Source organism: Plasmodium gallinaceum (assembly GCF_900005855.1).
Source record: "Plasmodium gallinaceum strain 8A genome assembly, contig: PGAL8A_v1_152, whole genome shotgun sequence".
In the NCBI taxonomy this organism is placed as follows: Eukaryota; Apicomplexa; class Aconoidasida; order Haemosporida; family Plasmodiidae; genus Plasmodium; species Plasmodium gallinaceum.
Genome location: NW_021628316.1, coordinates 1,407,123 through 1,429,349, shown reverse-complemented (window position 1 = coordinate 1,429,349; position 22,227 = coordinate 1,407,123). Strand labels below are relative to the sequence as shown.

The window sequence follows — 22,227 nt, the reverse complement described above, 5'->3', positions numbered from 1 at the left end:
GGGAAAAAAATTTTTAAAAAAAAAAAAAAAAAAAAAAAAAAAAAAACAAAAAAAAAAAAAATAATCATTTTATTATCTTAATGCTGTTAAAATATAAAAATATGTTTGAAAATTAATTTCATTCGTTATAAAATTTGATTAAAAAAAGAAAAAAGAGAGAAAAACAAGGATAAATAAATCAGCCTTATTTGAAGAGAGTATAGTTTTCAAATAATAGTCAACTATATAAATTCATAAACATAAAATTATTTTTTTCTTAACAAAATATAACATTTTGATGTAAAATTAAAACTATTATTGATTATAAAAATAAAAAATTATTATTATATTTGTATATACATATTAACAAAAATACTATAATTATTAAAAAAATGGAAAATAGCTTATTAAATAATTCCTTTTTCAAAAAAGAAGATAAGTATAAAAATAACTATATAAAATATCAGATACCTAAAAGAAAATTTTATAATTTAATAATAAGAGTAGCTATATCAGTAATAAGCATTATAATTATTTTAATTTTTGTAAAATATAATAATAATAATAATAATAGTAATATCGTAAATTTCTCAATCATGGAAATTGATGAAGATACTAATGAATTATTTAACTCATTAGGGTTCCCATTAAACAGTAAAGAACTAATTTATAGCAGATTAGAAAAATGGGGCTTTAATTTATCTGATATTGCTGAAATAGAAATAAACCCAAATTTTAAAGAAGCAGATTTAAAAAAATATAAATATTCTAAGAATACTTACAAAGACATTTTATTTTCTTATTATGAAAATAAGAAAAATAGTGAAATAGAAAAAAACATACTTTTATATAAATTTTTGGAGATTTTAAAAAAAAAAGAAATAAATTCTTTTTATGATTTTTTAAATTATTTTATGATATTACAGGATTTAAACTGCTTACCAGTTAATTATAAAGGTATATATGTAAATGAAAAATTTTTTGTTCCAAATCATTTAAATCAAGTAAAAATGGTTGACAAAAATTTTAGAACTACATTAGTAAATGAGAAACCTTTTTTATATTTAACATATCATGGAGGAAAGAAAAAAAATTCTATTCATAATATCTGTAAATTTTCAAGAGATGGATATTTTTTGGGATCTGTATTATTACCATTTGAAGAAGAAGGAAAGATTTTTAATTGTATAAGTTTGAGAGGATTATTACTTTACAAAGACAATTTATATGTTACTGATTCATTTAAGAATAATTCTAAAATATTTCAATTTTCAGACAGCTTAACTGAATTTTCAAATAGAAGAGAATATCTTTCCACTTTTATATCACAAAATGAAAAAGAAAATCCTTTAATGGTTCATCCTTATGGTATAAAAAGAAAAGATGAATACTTTTATGTTAGCTCACAAAATACTGGAACTGTTTTACGATTTAATGTTAATAATGGTAAGTTAGATAAGTCACTTAATTCAAAAAAAAATAATTCAGATGGTGTAGTTGTAAAACTGCATAAGAATGATGAAATACGTGGTATTGATTTCGATAATTATGGAAAATGTTATGTTGCTAATAAGCAAACTGGAGTACAAGTATATGATGAAAATTTTAATTTATTAAAAATTATTCCAGTTTTATCTCCTATTTCAATTGTTTATGATAGTAGAAATTCCCATATATTAGTTGGAAGCTCAAAATCTCATGATATAAAAGAATATGATATACATAATTATGAACTTATTAAAGTTGTTAAGCATCCATTATTGAGACATGTTGCAGGAATAAGTATATATGGTGATTCTATTTTTGTTGTTTCACAAAAAAAAAATAAGTTACTTGAATTTTCATTATCAACCAGTTTATTAAAAAATATCATTGTTGATGATTTAAGTGATACAGGAGAACGTGTTATGGTTTCCCCAACATAAATAAAAAAAGAAAAAATTATTAAGAAATTTATATATATATATATATACTTTTTTTTTTCTGTTTTAAGGTTTTTTTTTTTTTTTTTTTTTTTTTTTTTTTTTTTTTTTCGTTTAGAATATTCTTTTATTTTTTTTGTTATTGTCTTATTTTTTATATAAAATTCTTATAATCAATCTAGCAATTATATTTTTTTAAATATAATTTCTTTTCATTATTTTAATTATAACAAATTATATACTCTTTTAATACCCTTTACAGTTTAGAGAATTAAATTAAAATAAAAATCTTTTTAAGTATCAGAAATTTCATGTTAATTATAATAAAAAAGATATAATTGTTCTTATGATTATTTTTCACTTATAATACCTGCATATTCATTTTATTATTTAGAGATTATAAAGAAAAATTAAAAAAAATTTAATAAAAGTATTAACTAGTTAATTATTTAATATATATTTTACTCTTGATAAAAAAATATGTTTGTAAAAATTTATACAAAAATGATATTTTTCAGGTTAAAATCAAAAAAAAATAAAAATAAAATACCTATATAATTATGGAAAAAAAAAAAAAAAAAAAAACATACAAATATATATACGCATATATATATATTTGTGAAAATGTTTTTGTGTAATAAGAGAAAAATTAAATCTTTATTATATTTTAAAAAATGAATGTTTATCTAAACTTCAAAAGAAATTTGTAAAATAAAAAAATAGATACAATTTATTCATTAAATAATTGTAATATTAATAACAACTGATTTTTTTTTTTTTTTTTTTTTTTTTGTTAAAACCTTTTAAATAGAATGATAACATGAAATTTTTCATAATAATCATTATTTTTACATATATAAGTTGTAAATCAATAAATAGAATGTTTAGAATTTGTTATATAAATTCAATTTTATCAATAAAAAAAGGTGAAAATAATTATCCATTTATAAAAAGAAAATTAAAAAATTTCTGTTCTATGAATGAATATGATAATATAAAAAAATTTTATGGGAATATAGAAGAAGGATTTAATTCTAATAAATCTCCACCCTACTTATTAAAATTTAAGAATTCAAATGATGTATTAGCATATACAGACAAAATAGATAGTGATTGTTTAAATCAGATTAAAAATTTAGCAAAACTTAAAATTATAAAAGGTCATGTTACAATATTACCTGATGTTCATCTAGGGAAAGGAATAATTATTGGTTCTGTTTTTTTAACAAAAGATTTTATCATACCAAATGGAGTAGGTGTTGATATAGGTTGTGGTATTTTGTGTGTAAAAATTAATAACTTGAAAAAAAAAGATTTGAATGATAGAATTATAAATAATATATATAATAAAATAAAAAAAAATATTCCTTTAAGTTTTGACTGTCATGATAAAGAAATATTTGATTCTAAGACAGTATTTTCTAATTTATTAAATAAATATGCTAGTAAAAATATAAAAGATATAATTAAACCTAAACATTTACAGCAATTAGGTACACTGGGAGGGGGAAATCATTTTATTGAAATCGTGTATGATGCAACTTATTCAAATCAAAAAAATAAAATGCAAAAATCTTTGGATAATAATATACATAATAACATTTATGAAGATGATATAAATAATTCCATTGATAAAAAGTATAATAATATATGCGACAATAATGTATCCAATAATGTTTGTGATGAACAAAATTTTAACAATTCAGATATTTATATTTTGATTCACTCAGGAAGTAGAAATATAGGTAAAACAACAGCAGAATTTTATGACATTTTAGCTAGTGAAGAAAGTAAAATGAAAAGAAATGATTTAGCTTATCTTGATTTAAGAAAAGAAAATGGAAAGAATTATATAAAAGACATGAAATTATGTTTAGAATATGCAAAATATAATAGAATATATATGATGAAAACAATTGAAAAAATTATATATGAAGAAGTTAAATGTACGTTGAATTGGGAAAACTCTATAAATATTCACCATAATTTTTGTAATTATGAAATGGTTACCTATATTGATAAGAATGAAATAAAAAATGATTATATGTATGTAACTAGAAAAGGATCAACGTCTTCTAAAAAAGATGAATATGGTATAATTCCAGGTAATATGAAAACGGGATCATACATAGTAAAAGGTAAAGGAAATATGTTATCTTATAATTCCTGCTCACATGGTTGTGGCAGATTATTAAGTAGAACAAAAGCAAAACAAATTATTAATCAAAATGATTTTGTTAATATTATGAAAGGAATAAAATGCGACACAAATAAAAAAATTAGAGATGAAGCACCTCAAGCTTATAAAAATATAAATGAAGTTTTAAAAAATCAAGATTCTCTTATATATGTAATCAAAAAATTATTACCAATAATTAATATTAAAGGATTTTAAAAAATTAATTTATATAGTGTTATACTATAATTTTATAATTGTTCTTTTTTTTTTTTTTTTTTTTTTTTTTATTTATATTTATTTTTAATAGACTTTAAAATTATGATTTCCTTTATAAATCTAATATTTTTTTTTTTATACGTTTTTTAAGTTTTATATATATATTTTTTTTTTCTCCTTTTTAAATATATTTATGCTTTATTAATTTTTTTTAAATCAATTTTTTTTATTTTTAATTTTATATTTATCATTAATTTTCATTATTTCTTATTTTTTCAACTCTCATCTCTATTTTATATATATATATATATATATATTTTTTTTTTTTTTTTTTGGTGCGAATTATTTTTTCTCCACTTAAAATCAAAAAAAAATATATTTCATTAAAATTTATACGAATTTTTATGATGATTTTTTAAAATTTTTTTTAAATAGAACATTTAAAATATTTTTATATTTAGAAAAACATCATATTTGATTAACTATGAAAAAAAAAAAAAAAAAAAATAAAATATACATAATAAAATTGTTTACGTAGTTGTATATATTTACAACTTTAATAATAAATAAAATATAAAATTTTATTGAATACCTACAAGAGTATGTAATTCTAATAAGTGAACATTATCCACGAAATTATTAGAGTAGAATTATTATGTTAATAAGTAATGTTAATATGATGTTATTCAATAAATAGATGTTACTTTGCTTTAACAAAAAAATAATTTATGTATATATATGTTTATATATATATAATTTATTAAAAATAAAATTTAAGATATAATTTGAGATAATAATAGAAAAATAATAAAAATGTAAATTTATATATATATATATATATATATATATATATATATATATATATATATATATTAATTTTAGAAAAAATATATATCTTATGTTTCTAAAAAAATAATTAAGATAGAAAATCCAAACTTCATTTTTAAAAAAAATATACATATTAAAAAACAAAAATTGTCCTTATAGTTATTACTGATTTATATGTTTTTTTTAGGAATTAAAGAGAAAGCAGTTAAAAAAAATGAGTTAAAGTTATACCATTTATTTTTTTTTTTTTTATAAAAAATTTGTGAAAATCTTAAAGAAAAAATGTGGTACAACCATTCAAATATTATTTTATATATCATTAGAGACGTAGAAATTTATTTGTGCATTTTTTTAATATTATCTTTATTAACTATTAAAAGGATCCGTAAGTTGATTAAATCAAATTTTCTTCAAGATGATGAATTATTTAATAAACTATCAAAAACATTTTACCCAACGGAAGTAAAAGTAGCTTATAATCCATTTAAATGCATTATAAAAAGTGCATTATATCATATTTATTATTTTACAACAATTTTAAACTTAATTTATTTATTTAGATTTTACGTTTGTTACAAAAAATTCATACACGATTATTTATTTTCCTTTAGTTTTTTAAAAATTTGCATTTCCATTTTAGATGAATTTGATTTTTATTTATTCAATTATGGAGTAAGACGATCATTTATTTTTATATTTATTTTTGGAAATTGTATTTCTCTTTTGTTTTATAAAATTGTGTACTTTTTTTTAAAGAGGAGAAAAAAGTATATAATTGTGAAGAGGGTAAATGTATTAAATTATTGCCTAGAATTAGCAAAAATAGACTTTAAGGAATATGTGAAATCAAAAAAAAAAAAAAAAAAAGGTAGTAGATTTAAGTTTGTTTTAAATAATTCTAAAGACTTTTACTACTATGGTTATGATAATAACTATGAAAAATATAGTAAGAATATAGAGGAAGAAACAAATAATTATAATAAAAAAGGAATTATTAGAAAAAGAAAAAGAAACTTATTCAGTTATATAATTAATACTTTTTTACTTAATAAACATGTGTTGCATAATGAAAAATTATTATATGATAATTCTATAAAGGATAAAGAAAATGTAATAAATACATATAAAAAATTTCCTCTTACTATATTAAAGTCGTTATTTCATTTTATTAAAAAGGTAAAAGATGTAAATGTTGAAAAAAATAATAGTGATAAAAATAATTTAGAAGAAAAGAAAAATACATCAAATAACAGCGAATTAATTAATTTTAAAAATAGTTATGTAAATAAAAAAGAAGAGGATGAAAATAAAAAAAAAGAGAATGAAAATAAAAAAGAAGAGGATGAAAATAAAAAAAAAGAGAATGAAAATAAAAAAGAAAAGAATGAAAATAAAAATATAAACACTAGTAATAAAGTAGATAAAATCATGGAAGAAGTAACTTCTAAATATAACATTAGTAATTTACATAATAATACTGAAATAGAAGAAAAAATAAATGAAGACTCGCAGTTTAATAACATATATTTATGTGAATTAAAATTAATGTATTGTAATGTTTACGTGTGTAATTCTCATTATCAATACAAAAACATAATTGATATACTAATATTGCATTTACCTATTTATTTTTTTTTTAAGAATAAAATGTTTGTTAAAACATCCTTTACTTTAGTATTATATCTTTTGAATTTTATAATATGGAATTTTACAAAACTTTTATCAATGATAAAACCATCTATACTTATATATTATTATATACTTAATGAGCATATATCTCAAATATTAAGTGAAAATTTAAATGAGTTTGAGAAAAAAGTAATGTTACATTTTTTTTACGGATTTTTTTTTTGCTCTCTAATATATTTAAAGTATTATATTGATATAGAATTCAAACTAATAAAACTAGAACATATGGATTATTTTCAAAAAATAATTAACGATTGTCTAAATAAAGCTTTTAAATTAAAGTCACAAAAAATTATTAAAAATTATGAGGATATGAAAATTTTTCCATTATGCATTGATCATAAAAAGAAAAATATATATATTAATAAAAGCTTACTAAAAACTAACAAGGAATTAGAAGAATTAAAACAAAAAAAAAAATTAAAAAATGAAAAAAATTATCTACAAAGCATATATCAAATAGTTAAGTTTTGTGATGAAGACTTCTCTAAAGAATTATTAACAAAAATTAAAAATATTATATTGAAAGAATTACCTGAAAAATTAGCGAATAATTTATGTCAAAAAGTATCCGATGAAATATATCAAAAGATACTAAATAAGGAGTCGTTTCTTTTAAATAAAGATACCCCAAACAGTATATATTCATCAATGAAAAGAAATATATTATGTGAAATTTTTGAAGAAACAAAAAATAATGAATCAAATAATACAGATGTTAAAAGCAGCAATGAAAAAATTCAAGAAGATAAACCAATTAGTGAAGCTATTAAAGAGATACATAGATGAAAATATAAAATTTATTATGATATTTAAGATGATATATTAAAAATTGGAAAATGTTTTAAAAATATCTAAAAAAAAAAAAAGGAAATTTTTGTTAGCTAACTGAAAAATATTTTTTTACAAAAGTATAACTCTTTTAATATGTATATCAATTTTTAAGAATTTAAAATAATAAATAATAAAAAAAAAAAAAAAGTGTGTTTATTTTATTTTAAAAAAAATTTATATACCTTATTAATTAAACCTTAGAAAATTTACATAGAATTATTTTTCCATATAAATATATCCTTATTTTTGTTTTATTTACCTTTATAACATTTATTTGAATCTTTAAATTTGTTTAGGAAATTTTTTTTTTTACACTTTATTGAACTAATATAATTTACATTTGAGTGTCTTTTTTTTATTATATTTAAAATATATAGTTATATTATTTGAAGATAACTTTTTTTTTTATATTTAAAAAAGTTAAATTCCATTATTTTTATGTTTTTCTTATATTTAAAATGGATGCCTATTCCACTTTTGATTATCCTTTTTTTTATTTAAAAATTTAAAAGGATTTTTCTCAGGTACATATTTATATTTATAATTTTCATATAAATCTGAATGTGTGTAATATACTGGTAGTAACTCGTTTTTGTCATCTGTAATTGCCGTCTGTTTTTTTAACCAATTATCAAAAATGTGAACTCCTTCATCCCAATCATATTTATATTTAAATTTGTGCTTTTCCTTTTCCTTTTTCTTTTTATATTTATCATTAATTGTATAAAATTTTTTAAAATCTTCATCAAAATCATAAACATCATCATAAATTCCTACTCCTATATAAATATTACCTGCAGGTCCTAAAATAACATAATCTTTATTGTTTTCAACTTTTTTTAAATTTTCTTTAGTTTTTAGCAATAATTTACATAAATTGAGAGAAGATGCTACATAATCAGCAGATTCTTTATAAAAAGGTTTTGTATGAACATAATTATATTCGCTAAATGCAAAAAAAAAAATTTTAACAGGTAAATATGAACCTGGTTTCATAACTAACTTCAAAGAACAATATCCATCAATTGAATTATTCATACCATCTGGGTAAAACCATATTTGTAAAGAATCAAATCCACCTAAATTAAATATTTCTGATTTAATTGGCTGACCTAATCTTTTAGTATACTGTTTGCATAATAAAGGTATGAAATTTATTGGCCATATAAAATTCATACCCACTGATACATTAGAAGGATATGTCTCAGCTGAACCTATGAATTGTACATCAAAATAATTATTCTGAACTTTCTCTAAATTACCATATCCTGTATTATAGTTTGTTCTTTGATAATAATTATTAGAGTAGTAATTTTCACTTAACTTTTCTTGATCAATTGAATCAAGTAAATCTTTTACTGTGTCATCATAATATTTCCAATTTCCTCTTTTAATATCATTCTCAACTTTTAAATTCCATCTCTTTTTTTGCTTTATTCCACTATCTTTTTTTTTTTGTTCTTCTCTTTTACGTCCAGTTCTTAAATGCACATTAGAGGGGTTTATATAACTTGGAAATTCAGAATCAAATTCACTTTTTTCATCTAGATCTTTTATATTTTCTCCATGATTCAAATAAATATATCCAGGATAATTTCTATCAAACAACACTTCTCCTAATTCAGAATCCATATAATAATGTTTTCCTACTTTTTTATATTTTTCTATTTTTCCTTGTTTCGTTAAATTTTCTTCTTTTATGTAACTTTTAATTTCTTTTTCATTATTATCTTCACTCTGATTTTTTTTTTTCTCATCTAAAATGTACTGTACTTTTTTTTCAAAGTCATTACAATCATCGTTTTTATTTTCTATGTTATTATTTTTTTCTTTCAATTTGTCCATTTCATCATTTTCCAATTTTTTTTCGTTTATTTCCCCATTTTTATTATTGTTAATATTTTTTTTATTACTATTTGAATTGATAAATTCATTATAATCTGAATTAGTAAATTCAGTAGCAATATCAGGTTTTATTTTAATTTTTCTACTATCTGCAAAACCTTGAAAGTCTTTTCCATCAACCATTAAAAGAGGTAATCCTTCATATACAGAAATATTTTTTATATCTACTATTTCTTCTTCTTCTTCTTTATTATATTTTAATTCATCTTCAGATTCTTCTGATCTATTGTAATCATTTAATTTTTTATATAATTCAGGACATATTTCTTTTAAATTTTCTATTTTTTCTAATTCAAGGCATTCATCATTATCTTTTTTTTTTATTTTTTTATCCTCATCAGAAAATATGTCCTTGAATTGTTTTGGGTTAAAAAAATTACCTGTCGCGAAAATTTTACCAATTTTTCTTTTCTTATTCACATTTTTTTTTATTAAATATATCTTATTTTTTCTAATCTTCTTTTCTTTTATATTATATATAAACAAATTTATAATTGTATTTTTTTTTGTATTACCAATTTTATAATTTTTCTTACTTTCTTTTAATAAAATATATACAGGGTTAATACTTTTATTTTTATTCGCTAAAATACCTAAATTATTTTTTAAAGCCAAATATATTATAATTGTTATAAATGAAGGAATATAAAGCATTATTAAAATATATATTTTATGATTAATTCGAAATTATTATCATCATTTTTCCGTACGATTGTTTTTGAATTTTTCATATATAATTTATTTGAATGAATATACTTATTTTTTTCATAAAAAATCTTAAATTTTAATATTCTATTTTTCTTTTTATTTATTTTATAAATTATAATATAACCATTTTAATTTTTTATATGAATTAAATATTTGGAAAAAAAATAGTATATATATATATATTTTTGTTTTTTCGAATGATAAATTATTTTATTTTAAAGAATTCTGAAATTTTATGCTTTAAAAGTTAAAAACAAAAATGAAAATGATTTTGTAGCATCAAAAAAAAAAAAAAAAAAAATAAATAAACGAAAAAGTTAGTATGTTTATAATAATAAATATAAGAAAAAAAAATTATTGTCTAAATGAAACATATCTTAAATAAAATGATAAGAAATGGAAATTATGTATAAAAAATTTGCTCATTTTTTTTTTTTAGAAAGTTCAATTTCTTTATTTCTTTCATTGAGATCTTTTATAATACTTGCAACTTTACCTGGTCTAAATTAAAAAAAAATTAAAAGAATGGAATAAAATGAAATCATTTAAAAATTAAAAAAAAAAAAAAAATACATGTATATTATTTACTTGTATTTATATTTATTGTAGTTATTTGTATGCAATAAAAAAAAAAAAAAAAAAAAAAATTATTATGAATTATATAAAAAATAAAAAATAAGTTTTTTTTACCTTCCATATATTAATTTATATTTTAAAACTTCAACCGCTCCTTCACTCAGTGTATTATCTTTTAAAACATATTTTCCTAAAGTAAAGCAAACTAAAGTTTTTTCCATTTTTCTTGCTTTTGAAAAATATGCAGCCATATTTGCAGCATATTTTAAATCATCATCAATTTTTATATCACTTAAATTTATATCTGCTGTAATAATTTTATCATTAATTTTTTTATTTCGCAAAATTACATGACCACCTGGGTGTTCATGAACATGAAACCATAAATCGTTAAATTTCAAAATTTGTGTAGATATTTTTTCATTTTGTTTGCTATTTCTTCCTATTATTAAAAAAGGAGATGATAAATCAGTTTCATTAATTTTAATTAGTAGAGATCCTTTATAAATATTTTGAGGAGTTTTAATATTATTTGGTTTGACATTTAGTATTTTCTTTTGTAATATTTCTTCTTTCTGTTTTTTTTCATGAAGTTTTTTTACATATTTCTTTCTATTATCTTCTAATGCATTGAATTTTAATTCATTTTCTATTAATTTTAGGGCATCAAAGGTTTTTTTATCTATCCATTCATCCATTTTTGATATAGTATGATTAAAAACACTCAATTTATCTATGTTTTCACGCAGTAAATACATCTTTTCACATACTTCTTTATCATTTTTATATTGATTAAGCATTTCATCATATAATGGTAACTTTTTTCTAATAAAATCTTTGCAATATTTTAAAGTGGTATAAAAATTATTTACAGAAAACACACTTGCGTAATAATAATAGACCATTTCTATGACTGTTTCAAACTGTATTTCTTTATCATTTATTTTATTATCATCGTTTGTTTTTATTTGATTATGTTCATTTTTCAATGTTTTAGTATTTAAATCCTCTTTCAGAATGTCCTTATTTTTTTGATTAATTTCATTATTTTCTATCTTATTCATGCCATCATATTTTACCATTAAAGAATTATTGGGTATATCATCTTCTTGTGAATTTTTTTCAGGAACAACGGGGATAATGTAATTTTTCGTTTTTATAAATTTCAAAGGAGAATGGGTATTTAATTTATAATCATAATGAGGACAAAAAATGAAATTGTTATTTTTTTCTTTTAAATTTAAGAACCTTAACCATTTAATATAAGCTTTGTTAAAAAAGTCTAGAAGCAAACTTTGATCAATTTGAGAAAATGTTAAATCAGAAGGAATATTTAAATAATCAAAAAATTTTAACAGAACATTAAAACTCAATCCTTCATATATGTCCATTAAAGATGAAATCAAATTTTGATCTTTTCTTGACTTAAAATTATTTAGAAAAGATGAGAAAAATTCATAATGATTAGGTATTATTTTGCATTCATTTTTTTCTGGGAAAATGTAAATATGCCCTTCCTTAAAAGATTTATCGATTGTTTTTTCAGTTATATAATTATAAGGAGAAACCAAAATTTCATTAGTACTTTTGTTAATAACAAAAGAGATACATGAATTATGATGTAAATCAAACAATAATGTTACTTTTCTATTACCTTCAGAGTTACATAAAATATCTTCAATATCAATATCTTCTTCACATTTCCTTTTTAATATGAAATCTATACATAATATTTTTATAAAGGATTTTTTCATGTATATATTGGAAATAACGGAATATTTTAAAACAGGATTTAGTTTTTGTGCATAATCATCATCTATAAATCTGTTAAATAGCTTTTTTATTTTTAAACCAAGAGATATAACTGGGTTATTTTTATCATAACATAAGTATAAATAATATTCCTTTTCGTTTTTATTCAGATGCAAAACTATGGTTTTATCATCTACTTGAGTTATATGTTCAACAAAGGAGTCTTGTAATAATACATTCAATTCAAACGACAATAAGTATAAAGTGGTGTAATCTAACGGTTGATACCATCCTTCATTTTTAATTTTTTTAATTTTATTATTAAAACTGTTTTTAGTATTCTTAATTTCGTTTGCTTTTTTTTCTAAAATTTCAATATAGAAATCATCATTTTTATCGTATTTGGTATATTTAAATATAGTATCATTTTCTGCGTAATTTTTATATTTACTAAATTTTTTTTTTATTAAAAAAAAATTTTTTTTAATTGAATAATTATGCTTATTTTTAAATAATAAAAAATGAAAACTCTTTTTATGTTTCAGTTGAAATATCTTACTAAAAATAAACCATTTATTCATGGCATATAATAAAATTAATATAGCAAACAATTTATAAATTCTTAGAAACATTAAAATAATACTTAAAGAGATATTTAGTCATAACAAAACTTTTTAAATAATATATAAATTTTATACAATCTTAAAATAATTAAAATAATAATTAGGTATATAAATGTTTTAAGAAAAAACAAAACATGTTCACTTAAAAAAATTCTATGAATACTACAAAAAATTATAAACATGAAAAAAAATTAAAATAATCTAATAATTATATATAAAAAAGTATTAATTTATATCAAAAAAAAAAAAAATTTTTAAACAATAATAAACTCAATTATAAATATAGAAAATTTGAACTACATAAAAATTGAGATATCTAAAAATATAAAACAATAAATAATTCTGAAAATAAAAAATACAATTAACATGAAGCTTAGATAATATAAAGAATCAAAACAAAGATAGAACATGAAGAAAAAAATAGGAGAAAAAATAAAATATTCAATATAAATTTCATATAGTAGAAGAAATTAAAATAAAAATAGAATATAAAGAAAAAATAAGAAAAAAATAAAAAAATACATTTATATAAAATTAATATTTCCTTGAAATATTAATTAAATTTTTTATTTAATTTAAAATGTTAAGTGGATGAAAACTATGAAATGGCTAATTTAAAATCAAAAATTGTTAGTAAAATGGATAAATTAAATTAATAAAAATTATATAAATAAAAAGAATAATATATAAACATAAGCTTACTAAAATTATAATTGTAAACGAAATTTATGAAAAATAAAAAAAAAAAGTATCACCTACAAATTTACAAATATATACTAAAAATAAAAATATATTTAAATAATATTCGTTATTTGAATTAAATAGATTAACTTAGTTTTTATCAAATAATTTTTCATATACAATATAATTTTACAAATATGATTATATATTTTTATTGTTTTTAGATAAAAAAAAAAAAAAAAAAAAAAAAAAAATGACATTGAAAGAATAAAAAAAATATATATCCCATTTTTTTATAATAAAATTTTATATTTTTGTTCATTAGGTACACTATTTACAACACATTTCCCATCATACGATAAAGACGCAAATATCCATGCGTCTGTTTTACTCCACTTACCTTGATAAACTGATTCTTCATGATCTTTATATGTTTTTATTAATTCATAATTCGTATCTTTATTTTGTAAATTTAAATTATTTCGAAATTCAATTTTATGTAATTTAACTGTATTATCAGTACTTGTAGTTAGTAATAATTCATCATGGAAATGATTAAAATTGACAGAAGTAATCCAATGAGAATGGATATTAATTGTTAGAAATGAATTTTTTAAAAATCTCAAATCCCATAATTTTATATAACCATCATTTGATGAAGTTATAACAATATTTGGTATATTAGAGTTAAAATCAATTGAGGATAAATTTGCTTTATGGTTAGTATATGCAGAAAATATTTGTTTATTACTTTTAATATCATAACCGTATATATTTATATCACTCATTACTGTTAAAATATCTTGATGATGAGGATCAAATATCCCATAAGTCAATTGCTTTCCAACATTTTTTGATTGTATAAATTGGATATCTTTATTATTTTTCGTAAATATACTATAACTATATTTATCAATTACAGCTATTTTACTAATTTCTTTTTCATAATCATCAATTGCAATTTTTTTAATGCTTTTATATATCTGATCACTCTTTAATTCATAAATTTTTTTTAATGGAACCTTTTTCTGTTTAATCAATTTATTTTTTGTTATTCTCTTATTTATTTCATTTGTTTTTAATTCATTTTCTTTCTTTTTATCATCTTCATTACATTCCTTTTTATCTTGATTTGTTTCATCGCTTAAAATATGTTTTAATTTTTCTGTATCATTTTGCTCTACTTTTAAGTTATCTTCTATTTCCATATTTTCTAAATCTTTCTCTTCTTCTATCTCAATATTTTCTTTTTCTTGTTCCTCTGAAGTTTCTATATCTCCTAACCATAATGAACATGAATTTTCAATTTCATTTTTATTATTCTCATTATTACAAAGATCAGATGTATTACATCCTGAAGTGCATAAAAGAATTTTTTTTTTCTTTCTTTCTTCTTCTTCATACATATCTAAGCAGATAATTTGATCTATTCTTCCTTTATATTCAAATATGTTTACGTTTCTGACACAAAAATCTTGTTCATTGTATTCAATTAAATGAACTTCATTATCGTTGAATGGATTATTAGAACTTAATAAAAAATAATGTAAATTATATGCTTCACTTAACAACTTACCATTTACATTACTTAAACATTTCGATTTAAAAGGTAAATAGTACACATTTTTTGAACATTTATTAGAGTACATTATAATTATTCTTTTAATTGTTTCTTATAAATAATTTCATATATAAACTTATCAATCATACTTATATACATATATATATAAATATATATATATAAATTTATTACTAATGTTATAAGAATTAATATAAAATAACCATATGTACCTAATTAATTTATATATTAAATAAACAAAATTTTTATAAAATATTTATTAATATAAACTGTTTAAACATTTAACATTTAAACTAAAAAAATTGCTTTTAGTTTATTATAAATATATATATATCATTTAATTAATATAAAAAAAAAAAATTGCTTAATACTTTTTTTAACTATCATGATTAAAAATATTTCATAAAAACAAATATATTTTTGTTTTAATTAGTATTTACTATTTTTCTTATCTTATTTTTCTCATTTTCAATAATAATTTAAACCATAATTTTATATTCTTTAGCTTAAATATAGAATATTTTTAAAAGAAATGTATTTGTATAGTTTTTTTTTTTTTAATTTTTTTTATTTTTTTTAATTTTTTACTTTTTTTTCTTAAATTATTATTACACATAAGAAACATTTTTCTAACAAATTAAAAAAACAAATGAAAAATAAAATAAATAAGAGTAGGAAAATTAATAATAATATATAAAAACAAAAAATATAAAAAAAAAAAAAAAAGTTAAAAGGAATGTGTACATATATATGAAAAAAAAATATAAAATTAATAAAAATCAGAAATGTAAAAAATTAAAAAAAAATTAAATTTTAAATAAAAATAACATGTTTATATTTTTATTTTTCAAAGTTTTATCATTTTTCATAAAAATTATTCCATTTTTTTTGCAAAGTATTAATATCTTCTATAGGTTCATATTTTTTAGACAAAATTTTATCAACTTTTTTTTTTCTTCTTTTTGAACTTCTTCCAATTTTATTATTATCATTAGATTCATTTTTTTCATTTATGTAAGCTTTTATAAATTCTGTTTCTATTTGTTCAGCTGATTTTATCAAATTTTCTTTATCATAATTTATTATTGGTGGCTTATTGGAAGTCATTAATTCAATTAAACTCTTTGCACTTCTATTTTCAGATATTTTGTTTTTATCTATTTTTTTACTTTCATTATCTAAAATAGAATGAAGATTTTTATTCAATTCTTCATTCATTAAAGAAATTTTCTTATTATCGGTGTTTTCTACATTATTTAAAAACATTTTTTCATAAATTTTTAAAGTATCTTCTTTTTTCTTAACATCTTGGGTATCATCAAATGTATCCGATAATTTATCTGAATTTATCAAATAGTTAAATTCTTCACTTTTATCTTTTGGTTCATCAGTAATAATATCATTTTGATTAAAAATAGAAAAAAAATTTTCCTCATTTTCTTCATCCATTTCATCTTCTACTTTTTCTTCTCCTTCAGTTTTGTGATTTTTATGAATTTTATTTTTCCAAGAAAAATGGTCATCATCTTTTAAAGAAATATTTGATCTTAAATCACCATGTTTTTTAAAATATTCTATTTTTTCTTTTAAAGTGTTAACAAAACTACTTAATTCTTTTTTTGTATTAGATATTCTAGTAACTACATTTTTGTCACTGTTTTTATTTTGTATTTCATCATTCATGTTTTTTAATGCATTTTCATAATTTTTACAAATTAATAGGCATTCCTCATTTGTAAAGTTGTCTGCATAAAGATTCAAATATTTATTAATTAAGGTAAACAATTTTACATTAAAAATTTTTAAATTAGCGTAAGAGTTTAAAATAATAGATAAACCTTGCTTAGTTAGCATATTCATACTTTGAAATATTTGAATAGATAAAAAGTAAAATAAAATTTCTGATTTTATTTTTAATTTAGAATAGCTATAACAAATTAAACTTAAGCTTTGAGTAGATAAATTTATTTTTTCCTTAATAATATAAGAAGATAATAAAACAAAAAAATTTGTATCCCTTATGTTTAATTTAGCTAATGAATATGCAATGGTAGATATTGTCTGTTCATTTAATTCTTTATTTTCTATTTTTTTACATGACATTTTAATAAAAACATCAACAAATAGTGGATTTTTTATATTAAACACTGAACATGGATAAATTAATTGAGAAAAGTGTTGAGTATCTAATGATATATAGTTGTTTTCATCGGAAAAATATGAAATAATAAAATCGAATAATTCTTTAGAATAAAATTTGATACAAGCAAAAGAGTGAGCAGCTGTACAAAGCAGAAAAGCATTATTGGAATTTAATGATTTTCTTTCAAAAATGTGATAAATTAAAATTTCTTTTAAAAAGCTATAAATATTTTTATTTTTCATTTTTTTTTTACAAAACGCATTAGTGATTAACACAACTTCTAAAAAGTTGAATTCTTTATTTAAATTTTTTACCGCTTCAATAAATTTTTCCCATATTATTTTCTTATTTTCATTTTTATAGTTTAATTTCGAAAAGGAATTAATAATATTTGTTAAAGATTTTGTATCAAATTCATTAATTCGTTCAATTATCTCATCAGCCATATCATCTATAATAATTTTGTCTTTTATTTTTAATTTGTAAAATGCATTAATAACACTTGATATGTGATTATGTTCAAAATATGGAATTTTATGAGGTATTTCTTCACATATTCTATTAAATAAATTTTTGTCAATATAATTAAAATGAGCATATGCATTTAATATTAAAGATATATCTTGTGGAACTCCTTTATAGAGTTTACTCGGTATATATTTAGCAAATGTTTCTAATAATTTTTCATTTTTATGATTAAATTTTCTCATTGTATTTAATATTAAGGAAATTTCTTTAGTACCCATACTATTAGCTATAACAATAGCTCTTTGAGCATATCTTTCTAATAATTCTTCATCATTTATATTAAAATAAAATAAACGATTACACAACATAGCTAATTTTCTTGCCTTACATGATTCAGGTAAATACAATTCACCTTTACAAAGATTATCAAAATGCATTTTCTCTTCATATTTATCAGGATTTTTAATTTTTTTTTCTATATCTAAAGGTTTCTTTCTTGGTTGTTCCTTTAGCCCTCTTCTTTTATTTTTCATATATCTCACATGATTTTCAAAAATGGGCTTTTTCCTACTTATAATATTTCCATTTTTTACAATATTCTTAAAAATATTAAAAATCATTACTTTTTTAGCATTTTTTTCTTTTAAAATTTACTTTTACTAATTATCTTTTATTAAAGAAGCAAAAAAATTTGATATGAAAATTTCCTATATTTAATTAATAATTACATGCTTCTTTCAATAAAAAGATTTTTAATAGTTCTCCAATTTTTTTTATCAGCTATTATTTATTAAGTATTTATATGAAATAATTAACAAATAAATAATTATGTAACTTAAATATATCAACACATTTATATTCGCTGATTATATATATGTATATAAATAAAATTTTTATATTGTAGAATATTTAATTTTTTTTTTTTTTAAATTAATAAAGATAATTTATTATTTCAATTGAAATTTTAAAATATCCCAAAAAAATTAAACAGTATGTATATTTACAAAAAAAAAAAAAAAATGAAAAAATATAGAAATTTATTATTTATAAATTAAAATGAAACATTTTTTTTTTTTTTTTGTTGAAATACGCATATATTTACATATATGTGAAATTTTAATGCATAACTTAATTTTAGATTATTAATTTTTATATTAATTATAACTTTAAATTACTTTTTTGTTTGTATTAATTTTAATTTTTATTTTATTTTCTTATAATTCTATTTTATGTTTTATTATGTATTATGTATCCAACTCAATGAATACATTTCTACATTTAACTAAATTATCTCATTACATTTTCTATACAAAATTTATATTATACTATGTTATAATTAAATTATAAAATCTTTCTTTTTTTATTTATTTTATGTCATTTTATTTATTTTTATTTGATAAATGAAAAATGAATATAATACATATGACTATAATATTTCACTCTATATAAAATTGTGAATAAAAGGATAATTTTAAACAGTCTTTGTTTATTTTATATTTATATAATGGTAACACTATAATGGCAAATAACTCATATATATAATTGTTAAAATTATTTTTTTTTATGTTTTTTTCTTTATATATTATAAAATGAATTAAATTCTTATCATGTCGAAAACACAACTAATAAATTACTTCAATGATAAAAAAAAAATTACAAAAATAATGAGGTTAATAATATTACACTGTATGAGTCATAACAATATTTTAGTAAAAATTTGTAAATTATTTAATATATATATATATATATATATATTTTATAAAGTACTTTAAAAATATTTAATATGAACATAATTATTTTACTGATTTGTTCTTTTTTTCTTATTAAATATGAAACTTGAAAAAAATGTAAAAATACATTTCATCACTTGAACATTTTCAAAAAAAAATAAATATTATTTTTATTAAGAAATAATTATAATTTATATATAAAAACTGTAGAGAGAAAAAAAAAAAAAAAAATAGCTTATGATAAAAGAAGAGAATAATATATAAGAAAAGTATATATAAATATTATTAACAAAAAAAGACAATGTATATATACATATAGTATTATATTTTAAGACAAATATAAAAAACTACTCATGTAACCAATTATACAAATTATAACAATTATAGTTATATTAATTCCAAATTATAAGGAAATTAAGAATTTTTTTTTTATTATAAAAATGTTAATTTCTATTTTTGTCTTTATTATTTTCTTTTTTATATCTACTAATTTTAATTTTAGATATGTATTTTTTTTTTTTTTTTTCCTATTTGATTTAATAAATATAATTATTTTTACAATGTCATTTACTATACAAAAAACATATTAGATAAAAATAAAACAAAAACAATTTTTAAACAATTATGAAGAATTAATTTATATAATATATTTTTATTAATGATCTTATTAATATAAAATAATATACTAAAATTTCTATTTTCTATAATATGTATAATTAAATATATTTTATAGAATAAATATACATATATATCCAAAGGATACATAAAAAAAAAAAAAAAGGTAATTGTATATATATTAATAAATTTAATAACGATTATTTTCAATAGTTCTGACATCAGGAGTACCTGGTGCTGCAGGTGGAGGTAAGAAAGGAACTCGACTATGATGAGCTAAGGGAGGAAAAAGGGATTGAGAAGTTCCTTTTTTTTTAAAACCATCAAATTCATAAACACCTGTTTTAGTCAAAATGTCTGGTTGAATATCTTTACGAGCACAAGTAACTCTTCCAATTTCCGGTGGGCAAGTAACAACTAATGGAGGCATATTTCGGTTATTCATTAAAGGTTTGTTCATTACTCCATCTGAATATTGCCATTGTAACCCTTCTGGTAATTTATGTTTATAAGGCAAATTTTCTATTTGACTATATAAATTTTCTTGATTAATACAATCTCCATTGGAATTTAAGATGGAGCTCGAATTCATAGGGAAATTTATAGGAGTATTACTAAAGGATTCTTTAGAGTTCATAGATTTTAAAATAGTTGGTGGCATACTTAAATTAGGTATAATAGGTGAAGTGCTATTCATTATATTTTGTTCAAAAGATTTGTTATAATCATTCATTTGAGGATACATTGAATGATGCATATTGAATTGGTCATAAGGATTTTGGTGATTATTTAGAAAATGTGTTGGCTTTAATGGAGGTAAAGATTCAGAAATAGAAAATGGACTATGTGTACCTAACTGAGGCATTTCTCCATTTGGTTTAAAAGGTACTTCAACTATTTTTTCTACATATCTTGGTACATAATAAGGTACTTCTACTGTTTTAATTTTTGGTACTTGTTTTATAACCGTTTGTGGTACTTCAATAATTTTTTCTTGTACTACTGGTTTTATAGTTTCTACTATTCTCTCTACATATTGTGTTACTACTTTAGGTATTATTTTTGGTGGGTATAAACATGGTACTTCTACTGGAACTTCTACATATTTTACTCCTTGAGGTACTTCAATTATTTTCTCTTCAATTACTGGTTTTAATACTTCTTTTGGTACTTCTTTTATAACTTGTGAAACGCTTGGTACTAATTTGCTAACTTTTAATTGTTTTTTGATTTTTTCAAATGTATGTTCATATTTCACATGTGGAACTTCTATTTCTCTTTGTTTTCTTTCCTTTTTTGATACATATATCTCCCTTTCCTCAATAATGGGTTTTGCAACAAATTTTTCTGGTATATTTCTTTTAAATTCTTCTGGTAAAGGTAGTGGACCTAGTGGTGTCATTACTCTACGTGGGTATAATGTAGCATGTAGTGTATGTTTATCTATTCCGTTTTCTTGATTAGAAAATTTTTCATTTCTTAATAGAGTTGATTTATTTGTTGCATTTGTTTCTTCATTCAAGTTGGTACTTGTGTTTTTATCTATATTTTCTGAGTAATCTGGAAAAACAGACGATTCTTCATACATATGCTTATCCATTTTTCCAAGCATACTATTAGCTATCTCATCGTAATTTATATCGTCATTCTCATTCTCATAATCTTTATTAGATTCATACAATTCTTGATACGGCATCTTAAATATATTAATATTTGAAGTATATAAAAAAAAAAAAAAAAAATAGTGAAATAAAATAACACAACACAAACTAATTAACTAATTAAGCCAAAAAAAAAAAA

The 22,227-nt window shown here is 19.0% G+C and overlaps 8 protein-coding genes across 8 annotated transcripts; 3 read left to right on the top strand and 5 right to left on the bottom strand.

Moving 5' to 3' along the window:
• Positions 1–371: 371 nt before the first annotated feature.
• Positions 372–1,904, top strand: PGAL8A_00536200 (conserved Plasmodium protein, unknown function; the record flags this gene model as incomplete). The annotated part of the gene is made up of 1 exon (XM_028674209.1): positions 372–1,904. One exon carries the CDS (start codon positions 372–374, stop codon positions 1,902–1,904), a length of 1,533 nt encoding a protein of 510 aa, XP_028530585.1.
• Positions 1,905–2,721: 817 nt separating this feature from the next.
• On the top strand, positions 2,722–4,296 carry PGAL8A_00536100 (conserved protein, unknown function; the record flags this gene model as incomplete). Its single annotated transcript, XM_028674208.1, has 1 exon — positions 2,722–4,296. The coding sequence occupies one exon, from the start codon at positions 2,722–2,724 to the stop codon at positions 4,294–4,296; it is 1,575 nt and encodes a 524-aa protein (XP_028530584.1).
• Positions 4,297–5,406: 1,110 nt separating this feature from the next.
• On the top strand, positions 5,407–7,602 carry PGAL8A_00536000 (conserved Plasmodium protein, unknown function; the record flags this gene model as incomplete). The annotated part of the gene is made up of 1 exon (XM_028674207.1): positions 5,407–7,602. One exon carries the CDS (start codon positions 5,407–5,409, stop codon positions 7,600–7,602), a length of 2,196 nt encoding a protein of 731 aa, XP_028530583.1.
• A 498-nt stretch (positions 7,603–8,100) lies between these two features.
• Positions 8,101–10,206, bottom strand: PGAL8A_00535900 (conserved Plasmodium protein, unknown function; the record flags this gene model as incomplete). The annotated part of the gene is made up of 1 exon (XM_028674206.1): positions 8,101–10,206. The coding sequence occupies one exon, from the start codon at positions 10,204–10,206 to the stop codon at positions 8,101–8,103; it is 2,106 nt and encodes a 701-aa protein (XP_028530582.1).
• A 476-nt stretch (positions 10,207–10,682) lies between these two features.
• On the bottom strand, positions 10,683–13,220 carry PGAL8A_00535800 (FbpA domain protein, putative; the record flags this gene model as incomplete). Its single annotated transcript, XM_028674205.1, has 2 exons — positions 10,683–10,761; positions 10,951–13,220. 2 exons carry the CDS (start codon positions 13,218–13,220, stop codon positions 10,683–10,685), a joined length of 2,349 nt encoding a protein of 782 aa, XP_028530581.1.
• Positions 13,221–14,185: 965 nt separating this feature from the next.
• Positions 14,186–15,541, bottom strand: PGAL8A_00535700 (conserved Plasmodium protein, unknown function; the record flags this gene model as incomplete). The annotated part of the gene is made up of 1 exon (XM_028674204.1): positions 14,186–15,541. The coding sequence occupies one exon, from the start codon at positions 15,539–15,541 to the stop codon at positions 14,186–14,188; it is 1,356 nt and encodes a 451-aa protein (XP_028530580.1).
• A 788-nt stretch (positions 15,542–16,329) lies between these two features.
• PGAL8A_00535600 (conserved Plasmodium protein, unknown function) lies at positions 16,330–18,702 on the bottom strand (the record flags this gene model as incomplete). The annotated part of the gene is made up of 1 exon (XM_028674203.1): positions 16,330–18,702. One exon carries the CDS (start codon positions 18,700–18,702, stop codon positions 16,330–16,332), a length of 2,373 nt encoding a protein of 790 aa, XP_028530579.1.
• A 1,915-nt stretch (positions 18,703–20,617) lies between these two features.
• Positions 20,618–22,123, bottom strand: IMC1h (inner membrane complex protein 1h, putative; the record flags this gene model as incomplete). The annotated part of the gene is made up of 1 exon (XM_028674202.1): positions 20,618–22,123. One exon carries the CDS (start codon positions 22,121–22,123, stop codon positions 20,618–20,620), a length of 1,506 nt encoding a protein of 501 aa, XP_028530578.1.
• Between the last annotated feature and the right edge of the window lie 104 nt (positions 22,124–22,227).